Below are 18629 nucleotides of genomic sequence, written 5' to 3'. Positions count from 1 at the left end.
GGCTAGACCCACGCCCAGCTGTCAGGTGTGAAGGCTAGACCCCCGCCCAGCTGTCAGGTGTGCAGACTAGACCCACGCCCAGCTGTCAGGTGTGCAGACCAGACCCACACCCAGCTGTCAGGTGTGCAGGCTAGACCCACGCCCAGCTGTCAGGTGTGCAGACCAGACCCACGCCCAGCTGTCAGGTGTGCAGACCAGACCCACGCCCAGCTGTCAGGTGTGCAGGCTAGACCCACGCCCAGCTGTCAGGTGTGCAGGCTAGACCCACACCCAGCTGTCAGGTGTGAAGGCTAGACCCACGCCCAGCTGTCAGGTGTGCAGACTAGACCCACGCCCAGCTGTCAGGTGTGAAGGCTAGACCCACGCCCAGCTGTCAGGTGTGCAGGCTAGACCCACGCCCAGCTGTCCAGTGTGCAGGCTAGACCCACACCCAGCTGTCAGGTGTGCAGGCTAGACCCATGCCCAGCTGTCAGGTGTGCAGACTAGACCCACGCCCAGCTGTCCAGTGTGCAGGCTAGACCCACGCCCAGCTGTCAGGTGTGCAGGCTAGACCCATGCCCAGCTGTCAGGTGTGAAGGCTAGACCCACGCCCAGCTGTCAGGTGTGAAGGCTAGACCCACGCCCAGCTGTCAGGTGTGCAGACTAGACCCACGCCCAGCTGTCAGGTGTGCAGGCTAGACCCACGCCCAGCTGTCAGGTGTGAAGGCTAGACCCACGCCCAGCTGTCCAGTGTGCAGGCTAGACCCACCTAGTGAGTCAGGTGAGCAGCCTGGGCAGCTGACCTCAGCCAGGCTTTGTGCTTTGAGCTGCCGCTGCCGCCACCACCTACAGAAGGATCTAGAAGAGGCTGTAGTTGCGGGCACCCAGCCTTCCCACCTGGCTGGATGCGTGGCCCTGCCTTGTTTTTTTCCAATAACAACTTTGTGACGACTAGGGATACTTTTTTAAGTATATGAACTTAATGTTATCATTTTACGTAGGGATTTGTGCCTGTGTCCTTCACTTGTGGACTAACGTCTACAAATCCCAGTTAGCATAACAGATGACTGTATAAGACCCCTGCAGTGACTACACTATTCATTCTGTGATTTGCAAATATACATTGAAGACTTTTCTCTTTTAAAGGGAACACAGTCACATCATCAATTACTGAAAATGCTACGTGTACTCAGGACCATTATGAGTTCATAGTCTATATTTTATACTTAAAATGTTTCAGACTGTAAAGCATCATTAACATTTTAAGAAAAAAATCAACCCTTACTTCAGAGACTCACTACACCCTTTGTGCTACAAAGCACGGCATGGTTCCCCCTGGTCTGACCACAGGCCTTCAGTTAAATGTCCACCAGCAACGTCCACCCTTGTCCTCCATTCCAAACGCCTGTACAATGCATGGGCCCTGAGTCATTTTCCTGGGTGTCCGAGACACTTGTCCACTTTCACAGGAAACTAAGAAATAAATGCTCTGAAAGCATTCAAGACACACCAAAACTATTTTTTTACTCATGTGAAATTCAGGATCATGAACCCTATTTTATGAAGTATGAGTGCTATCAAGAAGAAAATGTCAAATGAAGTCATAAATTCAATCATCACCGTCTTCTCCAGATGGTGTGATGGCTGCCTTCAGACCAGCTTAGCCAGAACGGCCCCATGGCTCAAAATCAGTGGGACACGGAGCACATTACAGAGCAGGCTGTTTTCCAAACCGCCAGACGCACAGACTCTCTGGTGAGTTGACATGATATTCAAGTCCATCCACGTAATGTGCACAGCCCACAAAATGCCAAAGGACAACTGACGTCGCACCTGCCCAGAACGCCAATCGCTCTAAAAAGCTGTGGTGCCCGCAGGTCCTAGTTTGTAGCCGCCCAAGACTAAGTCTCCCACCTGTGAGCAGAGCCCTCCTCCGTTTAAAACAGGAAGTTCTGAAGATCAAAGTTTAAAACAAAAACACCAACTTCCCTGGTGCCCATGACGCCCACTCCATTGACAGGGAGGGGCTCGGGGTCAGCACCGCGCATCCACCATCAGCACCGCGAGTCCCCAGTCAGCACCTGTGTCATCGGTCAGCACCGCGCATCCACCATCAGCACCGCGAGTCCCCAGTCAGCACCTGTGTCATCGGTCAGCACCTGTGTCATCGGTCAGCACCTGTGTCATCAGCACCTGTGTCATCAGCACCTGTGTCATCAGCACCTGTGTCATCGGTCAGCACCTGTGTCATTGGTCAGCACCTGTGTCACCGGTCAGCACCTGTGTCACCGGTCAGCACCTGTGTCAGCACCTGTGTCATTGGTCAGCACCTGTGTCATTGGTCAGCACCTGTGTCATCGGTCAGCACCTGTGTCACCGGTCAGCACCTGTGTCATCAGCACCTGTGTCATCGGTCAGCACCGCGCATCCACCATCAGCACCGCGAGTCCCCAGTCAGCACCTGTGTCATCAGCACCTGTGTCACCAGTCAGCACCTGTGTCATCAGCACCTGTGTCATCGGTCAGCACCTGTGTCATCGGTCAGCACCTGTGTCATCGGTCAGCACCTGTGTCATCAGCACCTGTGTCATCAGCACCTGTGTCATCGGTCAGCACCTGTGTCATCGGTCAGCACCTGTGTCATCGGTCAGCACCTGTGTCACCGGTCAGCACCTGTGTCACCGGTCAGCACTTGTGTCAGCACCTGTGTCATCGGTCAGCACCTGTGTCACCGGTCAGCACCTGTGTCATCAGCACCTGTGTCATCGGTCAGTACCTGTGTCATCAGCACCTGTGTCCATCGGTCAGCACCTGTGTCATCGGTCAGCACCTGTGTCATCAGCACCTGTGTCATCGGTCAGCACCTGTGTCATCGGTCAGCACCTGTGTCACTGGTCAGCACCTGTGTCATCGGTCAGCACCTGTGTCACTGGTCAGCACCTGTGTCATCGGTCAGCACCTGTGTCATCAGCACCTGTGTCATCGGTCAGCACCTGTGTCATCAGCACTGTGTCATCGGTCAGCACCTGTGTCATCAGCACTGTGTCATCGGTCAGCACCTGTGTCACCAGTCAGCACCGCGTGTCATTGGTCAGCACCTGTGTCATCAGTCAGCACCGCGTGTCATCGGTCAGCACCTGTGTCATCAGTCAACACCCTGTGTGTCCAGTCAGCACCAGGTGTCATTGGTCAGCACCTTGGAGGGGACTGGGAAGGTGGCTCAGTGGTAGAGCACTTGCCTTGCATGCCTGAGGCCCTGGGTTTGATTCCTCAGCACCACATAAGCAGAAGAGGCCGGAAGTGGCGCTGTGGCTCAAGTGGTAGAGCGCTGGCCTTGAGCTGAAGAGCTGAGGACAGCGCCCAGGCTGAGTTCAGGCCTAGAGGCCTGGGGAACGCTCAGACAGCCAGGCTGGGGAGGGCAGCAGGGGGTGTGGGGCGGAGGGCAGCAGGGGAGGAAGGAAGGGCAGCTCACAGGTCCGCACCCACCCCAGCCGTGTGGTGCTGGTCGGGAGCCTGGTCAAGGCCCGTCTGACTCCATCAGGAACTGACTGGGGCTCTCCCGGCCGGGGTTGGAACCTGGGGGAAGGGAGAGCGGGAGAGGAGGCGGCGAGGAGCCCACCTCGCCACGGGCCGGCGGTGACCGAGCGGAGCTGCCCACGTGTTCCAAGACCTTGAGACTCTTGTGAGCAGGCCAGGCCAGGCCTGGCCCGAGAGGGGCAGTGATCCTGATTGGGCAGCCGGCCCTGTCTGGACCCAGCCTCTCTCTCCTCACTCCAGATGGTAGAGAGCCTTTGGGTGGAGCTGCATCTGAGATTATCGGCAGTGTAACTACCCTGCGGCCACCACTTAATCCATATGGTAAAAGTGGGGTGGAACAAACAAAACAGTACAGATTGGGTGCAGCTGTGTGTGTACCTTTGTAATCCCAGACACTTGGGGTCACGGATAAGAGGATCCTGGTTCAAGGCCAGCATAGAACCAGATCGCAAAGATCAGCAAGACTCCGTCTCAAAGAACAAGCTCAGCACGGTGGTACCTGCTTACAAACCCCAGCTCCACGGCAGGGTTAGTGTGAGGGTCTGAGGCAGCCCGGGCGAAAAGCACAAGATCCTATGTGAACATAACGAAGGCAGAAACAGGGGCTGCAGGTGTGGCTCCGGCGAGGAAGCGTGCCCAGCAGCGAGGCCCCCGAACGCAAAGCCAGTGTTACCAAAACACCGTGGGGAAAAGACTCCCAAGCTGGACCGAGAAGACAGCGCTGACAGAAGACAGCCCACGTGAAGTTCCGCCAGTGGCCAGACTCCCAGGAGCTCCCAGCCTGGGCCTGAGCAAGCACTCAAGAGGATGTCTCGGGCCAGGGCCGCACAGGGCAGGTGCGGGGGGCGTGGCGTTAGCCAGCTTGGCTCGCCCCACGTGTTTTCCTATCTGCTAACGAGCATGAGTTTGCTTCCTCTTAAGATCCCTAAATATCTGGAGTATTTAAGGAGCAAATGACACTAACCAAGATTAGTCACCAGCAAAGGAATGAACTGCTCAAACTACTGTGGCTAGCTGCTTAAAAGCTTGGCCCACCCCCAGGCCCGGACGGGCACGGAGAGCCCTCTGCATGAGGGTCACGGGCCAGGGCTTCATTTCGACCCGCGGAAAGAAGATGCGAACTTGCGTCCCCGGTCGCGTCCATCGTCCTTGTCCCAGAAGCTTCAGAAACTGGTATTTACTTTCCAAGCTGAAAGCGATTACATAAATAACTTGGAAACTTCAAGTGATATCGGTGAGGGCTGCCAACAATGTAACCGCAGAGAAGGTCCTGGCCGGGACATGGCTCGGAGGGAGACGCACCCACCGCGGCAAAGAGGTGTTCTCAGAAAGAATGCAAGAATCGACTGCCAAATAAGGAAAAGGAAAAATGGGCCTGGCAATAATACCAGTGGACAAAGGAACACTTAAGAACAGTGAAGGAAGCGGAGGACACAGAGTCTTGCTGATTAACATGTTATTGTTATTGCTAGTTTTAAAAATGCATTCGAACATTTCTCTCATACTTTCCCTGCCCGCAGATTAGCTGTAAAAATGTCTTCACTGGGCTAAACGACAAAGAAAAGCCACTTGGCTCCACGCCGGCCTGGCTGTGTGATCTGGACGTGAACTCTCGGTTCACACTCCTCACCTGACCAGCCAGGACCCTGGCCCTCCTCTCCGCCGGCGTGCAGCGGGGCCGAGGCCTGCGGGGCCTCGCGTCCGGCCCACTGCCCTCCGCCCTCCCCCAGGGACGATGTAGAAGAACATATGAACCGGCAGGGCGTTCTGAAACGGTGCCAGAGCGCCTAACACAGGACAGAGCCACACAGCATCGGCCTTCAGACTCCACACCAACAGTGGTGACCCCAGCAGAATCTCCAAGTGACTTCAAGAAAGCAATCGTGAAACACGAATCTGTCACAAACTCGCGAATCAGTGTCCGCAAGGAACCTCTGTGTGTAAGTCTTCATGAGGCGATGTAAGATTAAAGATGGAGAAAGATCTCACCATCATCCTTTCCCAGAGAGAGCCGGGGCAGAGAGCGGCAGCCACACTTCCAAGGCTCTCGGGGGGGGAGGGGGGGGGGGCTGGACTCTGCCTCCAGACACACCCGTGCTCAGCATGGCCTACGGACAGGGGTCAGTGGACAAAGCCCCACACCAGCACAGCAGGGGCAAGGAATGACCCACGGACAGACAATGACCACAGCCTTCACAGGCTTCCTCTCCGCCTCTGTGCTGGTGGGCTGGGGGCTTTCTTCCTAGGATATGCTACTCGGTGGGAAGTGAGTGCTGCTGGCTTTATAACTAACACATTTTGCCAAGAGGAAAAAAATGGGATCCGTACCAAAACCCGGGCAGGGACGGTGGCCCGGAGGACACTCTTAGCCAGTTCCAAATTCCCACAGGAGGCCAAGGCGGACAGGTAACATCCCCTGTGGTGTCCAGAGGCCCCTGACAGTGGCACACACACACACGTGCACACGCAAACGCACACGCACACACACGCAGAGCCAGGGCTTGAACTTGAACCTAAAGCAGAGCTTGACTCTAGCTCTATTCACAATTGATCTTAATGTGTTACCACAGGGCTGCAGACAGTCTCTCCCTTCCTCTCTCTCTCCCTCCCTTTCTCTCCTCTCCCTCTCACCACCTCTGGCAATATTTGTTGGTTCCCTCTTCCCCCATGTGGAAGATACTCCCCAACTTTACAGTGCAGTCGGTTTTAAGAGGAAAGAAAACCAGGCCTTCGCTCGGGAGACAGGCCGGTTCTGTGCAAGAACCTTTTCTGCTGGTGCTGCTGGCTGTGGCCTGAGACCGGGACCTTCTGCGTGGGCAGCACAGGAAGCGTGGACTTGTGCTACTCACTGAGGCTCTTCTAGAAGCATCTGTCCTCAGATGGAATTCCCACAGCACGCTGCTCCTCTAAAATCCGCTTTAGACTTTTCAAAAAGACTAAATGGACTTGTTTTCCTCTTTTTCTAGCTTTTGTACCATTATCATCCTTGTCATGATTAAATGAAATGTACCTGAGGAGACTGAGGAAGGCGTTAGCCGCTCGTTAACTATGGAACGCCCCGCCCCCACTGCGTCCCCGCTGGGCTTCTCAATTGGTTTCCCTGAACTCGCCGCTCGAAGCTCACAGAGCACTGACTTTTAACATGAGCTCTGGACCTTCTAAAACCCACTGGAGAGAAGTGCAGAAAGCAACTTGCTAGCATTCGGGGCATTGTTAGCATCCACGCCCAAATGCCCAGCTCTGTAACGTGAATACAGCATCGCCCCCCCCCAGATAACTACAGAAACACCTTCTCACATAGCTTGGGAAGGTGACTGAATGTAGAAACTTTCTGGGTTTGGGGTTTTTGGGGGGTGTTTTTTCTTTAATGGGTCTGGGAAGGACCTGCACAAGTCTGCCGAGTCAGACTAAGCTTAGTAAACAAATGCATGGGTAGCTCTTTGGGGGGCAGGCACTGGGCAGGTGCTCTGTCACTTTTTGCTAAGTAGCCCAGGGCAGCCTGCCCGGCCTGGTCTGCCCGCACGGGTGAGACTGAAGGATGAGCCACCGTGCTGGCTTCGTGGTGCTGAGGGGGGACATTTTGCTGCCTCTCGGTTCCTAGGACCTGCGGTGACAGACACGGCCCTGCCCCACCTGCGCGGCATATTTCTGATAGAAATAAGAAACCATGGCCCCGAAGATGCTCTACCCCGAGGCAGAACTGCCCAGTGCGGGGCCACACGGGAGCGGGCTGCCGAGGACACGCTGCGGTGCGGTGCTGCCCGAGGAAGGCACCCTCACCCTGCGGGCGTGCTGGAGCGCCTCCCGCGCGGCGGGGACAGGGCCCAGCAGGCTCCGCGCCTGCCTCACCTGGTCATCGTAGCGGTAGGTGAGTAGCTGCTCCCCCGTAGTGTCTTCCAGGAAGCTCCCCTGAGGGGAGAGGGCAAACTCGGGAAGGAAGTAGGCGCCCGGAGACTTCTCAGAAGTGCCCTGAAAGGCAAGGTCCTGTGGTCACACACCCCGACAAGGCAAAGCCCAGAAGGGTGTTTCAAGAGCGTCCACCCAGGTCTGTCTGCACAGAGGAGAATGGCCGCCCTCTCCCGGCCGGGAGCCTGTGAGGCGAGGCTCCTCGGGCATCTGTGCTGGGTACTGTGGACAGGCTGCCTCCTCTGTGCAAACAAACCAATGCCTGCCAGCGCCACCTGACACGGACTCCTCTCCCCGCCACCCAGCCGCTCAGCCAGCTGCAAAGCCTGCCTTCCTCCCGCCTTCCTTCCACCTTTCCCCTCCTTCCTTCCCCCTTTCCCCTCCTTCCCTCCTCCTCCCTCCCCTCCCTCCCTCCCTCCTTTCTCCTCTCCCTTTCTCCCTTCTCCTCTTCCTTCCTCCCTTCCTCTGTCCTTTATTTGGTGAAAGGCTGAGTAACCACTGCTTCCCACGCTACCACAGAAACTCGTGCTCACTACAGACTTTAGGAGGCAGCCCGCCATCTCTCCAACCTGTAACAGTCGGCTTTAAGTGTGCTTCCTCCGATGTGTCTTCTCATATTACTGTCTATGTCTTTAGAAAAACCCAGGATTAGAGAAATCTGCATCTTTTGTGGAAGCTCGTACATTTGCGTTTCAGCGGCAGACAGCAAAGCACTACGGTTGCTCTGCAGCTTAGGGGCCTTCTCTCTCATCCTCACACGGCGCACACGCACAGCCCGCAGGACAAGTCTTGGGGTGCAAGCACCCCAGAAGCGGGCAGCCCGCACCTCGCCTCACCTCGCCCCAGGACAAGGCCCCAGACATCAGCCCCCACAGCCCCCACCAAGGCTCGCCGATGACCGACGGGGAAGACAGACACACAAGTTTCTGGGCACCCGGGGCGCGAGGGCCTGCCAGAGCCGAGGCGTCCTCCCGGGACACCCGTCCATTGTCTGGAGGAGACCCCGGAAAGGCGGACAGGCGGACAGGCAGGCAGGCAGGGGAAGCCCGCGCTCCCGAGGGAAAGCCTGTCTGTGTGGCCGCCGCTGCCCCGGGCATCCGGGCTCCGCACACTGTGCCATGGGCCCGAGCCCCCGTCCGCTCCGGCAGACGCCGAGCACACGGCCCTGGGGCAGCACCCAGCAGCCTCCGGCGGGAGCCTCTTCCTCCACAGCCAGGCTGTGAACAGCACGCAGACCTGGGTTTACGATTTGCAGTGATCCAGTAGCAAAAAGGAAAAAAAATGCCTCACTGCCCAACCTGACAAAGTCCAGACCCGTCGGGGACGCAGTCGGTCTGCGCAAGGCCTTCCTCACCCCCACAGCCTGCTTGCTGTCAGGAAATCGCCGTCCGTGTGGCTGGAGTCATGCAGCCTTCCAGAGAAGAAAAAGACAGAAATAGGCTGTCCGCATGTACTCTGCAAAACGTTTCTATTCATCATAAGCTGGTTTGTTTTTCTAAGCTCTGCAGGGCAGGAAGTGTTCGGTGTGAATGCGTCAAAGCGGCTGCCAAGTTCGCCGTGTGGATACTCAGCGATTCAGAATTCTTCAAAAAGCGAGACGAGGAAGAGCTGAGGAGGAGCAGCGAGGACAGCCCTCCTCCATCCCTGGAACTGGCACCACGTCAATCTCCAGAAACTACACACACCGTGGGAGGTGGCCTAAACTAGGAGGGCTTCTCAGGCACAAAAGGTGATGCTTTTAAAATGCTAAGATGCAAACACCAGCCCTTGTAGTAAAATGGGAACAGAGCCAGAAATAAACAGAAGAAATATCGTGTCTGGTCTTAAAAAAAAAAAAAAAGGATGCAAACCAGTTCATCATCTAAGCCCAGCAGGACATGATCCAGGCTTACAGATTTAAGTAGGTAGATCTTTAGGGCATAATTTTAAATGTCTTGGCAACGTACAGAATTATAAATTACTTGGGTGTTTAAAGTAGTGTCATCCCATTCCATGTTTGTTTGACATGAAAATGTCACTTAGATAAACATCAGGATTCCATCCAATAGTCTTTCACCACTGATGCCGGATCACGGAAAATCACTTGTCTGAACCAGACAAACAGGGAGACGCCAGACACCTGCTCAGACTTCTGATACGTTCCAAGCCGTTCCCTGGAGGTGTAACTCTCCACACTGCTAGAAAACAAAGCCCAACCCGGTGTTCTCCAAACCCCACACAGGAGGGAAGTCAGGCACAAGCACAGCGCAGGCAGGGAAGAGTCATTTTGTTTCCTTACTGTATTGTTTTGGGGTTTTTTTGGGGGAGGGTTGGTTTTTGTCGGTCGTGGGGCCTGAACTCTGGGCCTGGGCACTGTCCCTCAGCTCTTCAGCTCAAGGTGAGCGCTCTACCACTTGAGCCACAGCGCCACTTCTGATTTTCTGGTGGTTTTGGAGATAAGAGTTTCACGGACTTCCCTGCCCGGGCTGGCTTTGAACTGTGATCCTCAGATCTCAGCCTCCTGAGTAGCTAGGATGACAGGCATGAGCCACCGGCACCTGGCTCTCTTTTGTCGTTTTCTTTAACCAAGACCAGGCCCCGGAGACAAGAATCAAGGAGATCCTGCTCACTGACTCCAAGGCCCTGAACTCAGCCAGATTGAGCTGGATGACAAGAAAACGTGAAGCAACTTGAGATCCCGCCAGGACGTTCCCGCACCCGATGTAGCCAGCAGCCGCCCGGCCTTCAGACTGGGGTCTTTTCACTCACTGCCTCCTGTCCACGGCGCCTTCCTCCGCTGCCGCTCCTGATGCTGGAGTACTAAGCCTCCCAGAGCTCCTCTCCGCACGGCTCCTCTTCGCTTCGTGCCTTGTGGTTTTCTGCTGCCTTAGGTAGAATTTCCTCCACTCAGTGACCTTCGGCTCCTTCACTGAATTCTGGCCTCAGCGCAGGAAGCTGGGAAGTCATAGGATCTCCTCACGTGCTATGCGTTGGTGGTAGTTCAATGTTCCTGTCCCCCCCCATACAAATGCAAGCTGCCGGTCACAGCACACAGCAAAGCCACACATGCAGCTCACAGGAAAACAGGGAGCCGTGTCAGAGCTGTGCACGGTCCCTCCTGCCCGGCCGCTGGCCCCCCGGCGCATGGAGGCTGCGTGCCACGTGGGTCAGCTCGCTCCAGTAAGAGAGGAGAGGAGACGAGCCACCTGCAAGCGGCCAGACGGAGGGAAGACGATGGGGCAGAGCCACCGGCCCGGGGGCTACCGCCCTGCTCCTCGGCCGGGCGGGCCGCGTCTGAGCAGCTGAAAGGCGGCCCGTGACTGATGAACTAACAGCATACACGCTTGATTTCCAAGGCCACGAAAAGCCCTGCAAAACCGCTCCTCCTTTAGACCTGCTTTGATTCCTTGGGCAGACGCGTCCCCTTGCTGAGGTCTCCTGGGTGGCTGCCCTCCTGCGAGCACCTGGCTCTTCGAGGGTTCTCAGAAGGAACACCTCCAGCCCCAGGCAGTGGGGCGACTCCAGCAGTGTTTGCTCACTAGATGTTTGGTCTGGGCTCAAGGCTAAGCGGCGCGAGCTAAGGAGCTCCAGAAGGAATCACTGAGACCCGCTCAGGGCCTTGTGTGGCCTGGCCCCAGGTCCTCCTCGGGAACGGGACACGTCACCAGGGCCTTGTGTGGCCTGGCCCCAGGTCCTCCTCGGGAACGGGACACGTCACCAGGGCCTTGTGTGGCCTGGCCCCAGGTCCTCCTGGGGAACGGGACACGTCACCAGGGCCTTGTGTGGCCTGGCCCCAGGTCCTCCTCGGCAACGGGACATGTCACCAGGGCGTGTGCAGCCCGCGGGAGTTTCAACCATCGAGTCCCGCACGCCAGCTAGACGGCCGCGCTGGTAACGAAGATGCCCTCACCAGCCAGGACAGGAAGGAGGCCTTGTCCACGTTTGGTTTCCACAGCCCATGTTAGATTCAGCCCTTGCCCCGAGATGCCCTGCGGCGGCCACCGCCTTCCCAGCAAGTGAGCGCCTGGGGGCCGCCCCGGGGCCGCCCCGCCGCACAGGACGTGGAGCTCCTCGGTCGCAAGCCGGCGTGAGGAAGCGGACAGGGCAACACGCTGACATCAGGGCCCAGCCGGCCGGGGAGGGCCTCTGGGCTCAGAAGGAAGTGTGGGGAGGCCTCGAGAAGGTTTCCTGCACCCCAGAGGTCCGTGGCTGGTGTGACAGACAGACGGCATCTGCTAACAGGCTTAGGACAGAAACTCAGGCTGGAGGAAGAGGCCGGGCTGGAGGGACGGGCGGAGGGCGAGCCGGCTGCCAGCAAGGTGCTGAGCACACAGCAGGCTGCCAGCCTGGAGGAGGGGCAGTCCAAGCGCCCAGCCGCTCCCGCTCCTGTCCTCTGAGGAGATGGGGCGTCTTCATGGCGGAGAGCCCCTCACACACGGGAGGTGCTCAGTGGAGGTCGCCCTGCATCCGCTCCCCGGCTGTTCTTAATGAGGCGCTCCAGGACTTCTCTGAGGCCACAAACACAAGACCCAGCCAGGCTCCCCCGCGGGTGCTAGCTTCCTCCTGGCTAAAGGAACAGCCCAATACCTTCCACGGAACTTGCGGTCAAAGCCCAAATATCTCCCAGTGAATTTCCTCATCCTCAGAAACCTCCGGACAAGATCGGGCAACCCCTGAAGGCCTGTCTTCGACTTTCCCTCCACCACGAGGTCCCCTGTCCACCTGGCAAGCTGGCAGTGGCCACGGGAGAGAAATCACGATACATTCAGGCGGGAGTTCCAAACAGTGCGCTTCGTAACCGGAAAAATAAGCAGAGCTCACTCACAAGAGGACAGACATCTGTTAGAAAGTCACCAGATGACATCTGCTCCCCGGTCGAAATTCTAAGGAGAACAGCACCCCGGCCACGCCGAAGGGAACGCCAATCAGGCCTGTTCACCCTCCTGCAGCAAACCCTTTAACACGGGTATTTTCCACGATGCCAAATTTGTCCACACGCATGCCTGTGTACTGGGAAACAAGCACATACAGATGCCTCAGAGTGCCACTGTCCACAATTTCACGCTCTGTGGCTCAAGCCAAGTTCAAATATTCTCAAAGGACAACTTCACAAACCAAACAACCAAAAGGTTTCAACTGTGTTGATAAGACTTTCCTGTCCGGGCTGGCTTTGAACCTCGATCCTCAGATCTCAGCCTCCTGAGTAGCTAGGATGACAGGCGTGAGCCACCAGCACCGGCTTTGTTATTATCTTACATCACGGCCGGCCTCCCGCTCCCACAATGCCCTTCTCCCACGGCCGGCCACCGCTCCCACAATGCCGTTAATTGTCTCTGTTTGCTACAAGAGGCAGGCGAGCATGGGGAAGACTGAGAGAAGACGACCAGAAAACAGACGACAGACGAATCGGCACAAGCAGGAGCTCACGAGGTCCAGGAGAAAGCAAAGCGTGGGGCCAGTGAACAAGAGTCTCTAATTCAGAAACGCAACTCACTGCCAAATACCCTGCCATCTCCCAAATGAGAAGTTGTCAAATACCCCAAGACATAAGAGAAGCTGAGCCTCCTGGTACAGTTCAATCGTTAAAGAGAAAATAACAGTTGTCATTTAACTGTGAAAGTCTCCTTTGCTTTATCCTATCAGGTATCCGCTGCTGCTGAAGCCAGAGCATGCAAACGACCAGACTGGACGTTAGAAGGAGAGACCAGGCCTAAACGGTAATGGTATGAACTTGTCAAAGGAATGCCGCTCCCCCTCTCCCCTCCCCCCCACCGTGGCCTGTGGACCCATCTTCCACACGAGGAAAGAGGAATGGATGTCCCGTGCTATGTTAGCTGACCCGGGAAAGTCATGAGGAGTGCCCCAGCCCATTTGACGAGGTAGTAAAAACCCCGACACACAGACCGGAGAGACACAGGCCAGGCCAGCCTCTCCAATGAACACAGATGTCGTGACTTTCAATAAAATATTTGCAAGCCAAATCCAGCTGAGTATTAAACAGAGACCATCTAGCCGGTGCCAGGAACACAGGATGAGCCAATATTCAGAAACTACGACTATAACTCCCCATGTTAGGGCACAGCGAAAAAATACAGTCATCAAGAGTGTCGAAAACCCTGACAATCAAACACACTTGGAACTCCAACCTTACACACACGCCATGAGCACCACGAGGTCCCCAGCCTTGCACACACACACCAAGGACTCAGCCTTGCACACTTACCATGAGGACCCCGGCCTTGCACACTGCATGCTCGCCATGAGGACCTGGGCCTTGCACACTTGCCATGAGGACCTGGCCTTGCACAGCCACAACGGTAGGCCAGATGGATCCCTGAGCAAACTTACAACCACTGCCCACCTGCCTACCATGCAGTGAAGAATCACTGACACAGCATGATGCAAAAGTATGAATATATGAGCTATTACTAGAACCAAGTATTTAGTAGTGTAAAAATAATCCTCACTTTGTCCCATTTAAATAAAACACTTATCTGGCTGGGAAGGTGGCTCAGTGGTAGAGCGCTTGCCTTGCATGCATAAGGCTCTGAGTTCAATTCCTCAGCACCACATACACAGAAAAAGCCGGAAGTGGCACTGTGGCTCATGTGGCCTTGAGCTGAAGAGCTGAGGGACAGCACCCAGGCCCAGAGTTCAAAGCCCCAGGACCAACCAAAAAAAAAAAAAAACACTTGCCAAAATAGCGTATAATTACATCTTTAAAGATATATGTATGTTAGTATTCTAAGAAAAATGCATATGACAAAATCCTGTCAGAAGAATTGGAGGTAAAGTTGATTTTCACCTTTGTCCTTTCCAGCGTTTTTCCAAAGAACTATTTTTATCGGGACAAAAACCCCACAAAGGTAATTTCAAAAGGGAAGAAAATGTAAAGCTCTTCAATATTGTAAGTGGTTTTTTTAATGAAGTATTCTGTGAAAATCATTTCCAAAGTAAAATGCTATCATTTTTATAAATGAAGGCTTGGAGCACAAATGCACTTCTGAGGATCTGACCACAATAATTTATAGCATGTCCTGGCTGAAGCCATTCAGTACGGACAAATTCCAGAAAGAAATTGCGTGCAATGCTTGGAGAGGAAACCGTTTTATGCTTCCATTGCTATTTATGGAAATTTGCATCTTTGCAAAAAATAAACCTACAGCGATGCTACTCATAAGTTGTGCAAGGTGCTGTCCAGGAGACGTCCGCGTGGCGCACCAAGAACCGTTACCGGGTGGTGGGGAGCCCTGCCCCAGACAGCCCATCCGGGAGCAGTTGTCAGAGCGGGGGCTTCCTCGCACTTTCACCCCCCCTCCCCCCCCCCCCCCCGTCTCCTGGGCACTTTTCAGTCCTTAACCTTCTGCCGTCCACCCAAACCCACTTTCATGCTAACCATCGCTACGCACAGGACAGAGTGAACTTCCACGTGGGCCCCTGAGTCTGGTTCAAACCTCAAGTGTCTTTGCAGCCTTCCATTTCCCTCAGCCCTGTGTGGCTTCCTCCTGTTCACATCCTCCGGCGACAAGCAGCCCAGAACCACGGCACATGCGTAAACCGAGCCCCATCCTGGTGCCAGCTGGGCCTGCCCGGGCCTCCCAGGCCTCCCCTGCCCGGCCCGGCCTGTGGTGCCTCCCATCCGACCAGCGCAGGGCCAGCGGCCCTTCAAGGCCCCCAGAGGGCCCACGCACCAGGAGCCACCTGTGCCGCTCTTCCAACGTGGTGCAGGTGGGAACAGCACCACAGAGGACGCAGGACGGCGGGGGGGGGGGGGGGTCCTGCAGAATCATCACAGCTGCCGAATGTGTGGATGTGAGGAAGAGGAAGGGGGGAGGAGGGTGTGGGATGAAGAGGAGGGTGTGAGGAAGAGGAAGAGGAGGAAGAGGATGTGAGGAGGAGGGTGTGAGGAGGAGGAGGAGGAAGAGGAAGGGGAGGAAGAGGATGTGAGGAGGAGGGTGTGAGGAGGAGGAGGAGGAAGAGGATGTGAGGAGGAGGGTGTGAGGAGGAGGAGGAAGAGGAAGGGGAGGAGGGGGAGGAGGAGGAGGGTGTGAGGAAGAGGATGTGAGGAGGAGGAGGGTGTGGGATGAGGAGGAGGAGGAGGGTGTGGGAGGAGGAGGAGGGTGTGGGATGAGGAGGAGGAGGAGGGTGTGGGATGGAGGAGGAGGGTGTGGGATGAGGAGGAGCAGGAGGAGGGTGTGGGATGAGGAGGAGCAGGAGGAGGGTGTGGGATGGAGGAGGGTGTGGATGAGGAGGAGCAGGAGGAGGGTGTGGGATGGAGGAGGGTGTGGGAGGAGGAGGAGGAGGAGGAGGGTGTGGGATGGAGGAGGGTGTGGGAGGAGGAGGAGGAGGAGGAGGGTGTGGGATGGAGGAGGGTGTGGGAGGAGGGAGGAGGAGGATGAGGAGGAGGGTGTGGGATGGAGGAGGGTGTGGGATGAGGAGGAGGAGGAGGTGGGATGGAGGAGGGTGTGGGAGGAGGAGGAGGAGGAGGAGGAGGGTGTGGGATGGAGGAGGGTGTGGGAGGAGGAGGAGGAGGATGATGAGGAGGGTGTGGGATGGAGGAGGGTGTGGGAGGAGGAGGAGGAGGATGAGGAGGAGGGTGTGGGATGGAGGAGGGTGTGGGATGAGGAGGAGGAGGAGGAGGAGGAGGAGGTGGGATGGGGGTGTGCAGGGACCAGCCCGTGGTGGCGGCAGGGGGAGGCAGGATTAGCCCCGAGGTCCTCCGACTCTCCCCCTTTGGAAGAGTCTTGAGTGTATAAAGAACGTGATATCTGTAGACGTGTGTGTGTGTGAATACGTGTGTGTGCAGAGCAAAAGAATGACCAAGACTGCATTTTGTTCTCAACGACGGCGCCTTTTGCGAAAGGCCAGCTCCGTGGTTCCCTCGAGAACGCCAGAGGCCTACGTGGGAGAGGAGCAGCAGCAAATGGGGCTCCTCAAAGAGATGGAGAAGGGGGGGCCCTGGAGGGAGGGGGGGGCTGCTGAGGCGGAGGACACCGAGGGAGGGGGAGGGGAGGGGGAGGGGGAGGGGTGGGGGAGGGGAAGGGGAGGGGGACGGGAGGGGAGGAGTGGGGAGGGGCCGGGGAGGGGAGGGGGAGGGAAGGGGGAGGGGGAGGGGCCGGGGAGGGGAGGGGGAGGGAAGGGGAAGGGGAGGGGAGGGGGAGGGAAGGGGAGGGGAGGGGGAGGAGAGGGGAGGAGTGGGGAGGGGAGGGGGAGGGAAGGGGAAGGGGAGGGGCCGGGGAGGGGAGGGGGAGGGGCCGGGGAGGGGAGGGGGAGGGAAGGGGAAGGGGAGGGGGAGGGGCCAGGGAGGGGAGGGGGAGGGAAGGGGAAGGGGGAGGGGCCGGGGAGGGGAGGGGGAGGGAAGGGGAAGGGGAAAGGGAAGGGGAGGGGCCGGGGAGGGGAGGGAAGGGGAAGGGGAGGGGAGGGGGAGGAGAGGGGAGGAGTGGGGAGGGGAGGGGGAGGGGAGGGAAGGGGAAGGGGAGGGGCCGGGGAGGGGAGGGGGAGGGGCCGGGGAGGGGAGGGGGAGGGAAGGGGAAGGGGAGGGGGAGGGGCCGGGGAGGGGAGGGGGAGGGAAGGGGAAGGGGAGGGGGAGGGGCCGGGGAGGGGAGGGGGAGGGAAGGGGAAGGGGAGGGGGAGGGAAGGGGAAGGGGAGGGGGAGGGGCCGGGGAGGGGAGGGGGAGGGAAGGGGAAGGGGAGGGGGAGGGGCCGGGGAGGGGAGGGGGAGGGAAGGGGAAGGGGAGGGGGAGGGGCCGGGGAGGGAGGGGGAGGGAAGGGGAAGGGGAGGGGGAGGGGCCGGGGAGGGGAGGGGAGGGAAGGGGAAGGGGAGGGGGAGGGGCCGGGGAGGGGGAGGGAAGGGGAAGGGGAAGGGGAGGGGGAGGGGCCGGGGAGGGGAGGGAAGGGGAAGGGGAAGGGGAGGGGGAGGGGCCGGGGAGGGGAGGGGCCGGGGAGGGGAGGGGAGGAGCGGGGAGGGGCTGGGGAGGGGAGGGGGAGGGAAGGGGAAGGGGAAGGGGAGGGGGAGGGGCCGGGGAGGGGAGGGGAGGGGAGGGGAGAAGCGGGGAGGGGCTGGGGAGGGGCTCTCGTGGTGGGAAGCATCACAGGAAGGAATTAAGCACTGGGCTGTGTTGGACTTGAGAGCGGGGAGGTGGCACTGTCCGGGTCCCCAGCTCGCCTTCCTCTCAGGACAGCAGCTCCTTTCTCCCAGGGACGGAACTCCTGGGTCCCAGGGATGTGACAGGGACACATTTGGGGACCTCTATTCCATCCACCACGCACCCCAAGTCAAGGCAGGGGTGTGAGGGCACCTGCCAATGCCCACCAGGCCCTGGGTCCAGTCTACAGGGGCCTATCGCCCCCGAGCGACAGCCTCCAACCTCCAGCCTCCAATGAAAGGAAACAGGAAGCCATTGTTTTCTCCGTGGGCAGCGGGGCCCGCGCAGAGCCCGCCACCTCCGGGGTGCGTTCCCGCAGCGGGGACTCCGGGGGTGTGGGCGCCCCCCACAGGAAGGGGGCACCCGGGGTGTGGGCGCCCCCCACAGGAAGGGGGCACCCGGGGTGTGGGCGCCCCCCACAGGAAGGCGCCACGCACAGACCCTTCCTCCACCGCAGCCTCCAGCTGCCGTGCCGACGCCGCGCCCTCGCCGCAGGTGCCCAGGTGACAGGAGGGACGCGAGCCCCTCTGGGGTGCTCCCCGGAGGGGGGCCGGTCTGTGGGAGAGGAGCCGCGCGACCCCCGCCACACACGCGCCAGGAGACGCCGAGAGGCGGCGGCCCATGGAAAGAAGGGGGGAAAGGTCACAGCCAATGGCTTGGAACCCATCTTAATCCCAGTTCGCGATCCCGCGCTCCGCAGCAAGGTGTCAGGCAGAGACCATGACGGGTGGGGGCGCTCGGGGCGCTCGGATGTGGGCTGCGGGCCGCGGGCAGCGGCTGCGCCCTCGGAAGCCCAGGGGCCCCAGGAGGTCAGGAGACGCACGACGCTTCCCGAGCCGGGAAGGGAGACCCTCCCGGCGGCAGCTGCGGGGTGGGGAACCGTGGGCTCCCCTGGGAACGGTCGAGAACAGTCCGGGAGACACAGGCCGAGGCCCCAGCCCTGCCCTGCGGCCCAGCACACCTGCAACGGCACAGTCCTGGTTCCAGCTGAGCTGAGAAGAAAGTCTGACTTTAACCCCCGTCCCCCCACGCAGCCTCACGCCCTTATTCGTCTCCTACGGAACACCCGGCTGGGTCCAAGCC

General features: G+C 58.3%; 1 protein-coding gene across 2 annotated transcripts in view; it reads right to left on the bottom strand.

The window, feature by feature from the left end:
- Nucleotides 1–18629, bottom strand: part of Adamtsl3 (ADAMTS like 3) — a 110622-nt gene that overhangs the window by 89417 nt on the left and 2576 nt on the right. For both annotated transcript variants that reach the window (XM_070043358.1, XM_070043359.1), the window contains exon 3: nucleotides 7366–7485. In XM_070043358.1, the coding sequence (XP_069899459.1) occupies nucleotides 7366–7485 (120 nt within the window). The remainder of the gene's footprint in view (nucleotides 1–7365; nucleotides 7486–18629) is intronic.

The sequence above is a fragment of the Dipodomys merriami genome, unplaced genomic scaffold (assembly GCF_024711535.1).
Source record: "Dipodomys merriami isolate MVZ:Mamm:240054 unplaced genomic scaffold, mDipMer1.0.p SCAF_33, whole genome shotgun sequence".
Lineage (NCBI taxonomy): Eukaryota > Metazoa > Chordata > Mammalia > Rodentia > Heteromyidae > Dipodomys > Dipodomys merriami.
Note: the sequence above shows the minus strand (reverse complement) of the source record. Positions and strands in the feature narration are given on the sequence as shown.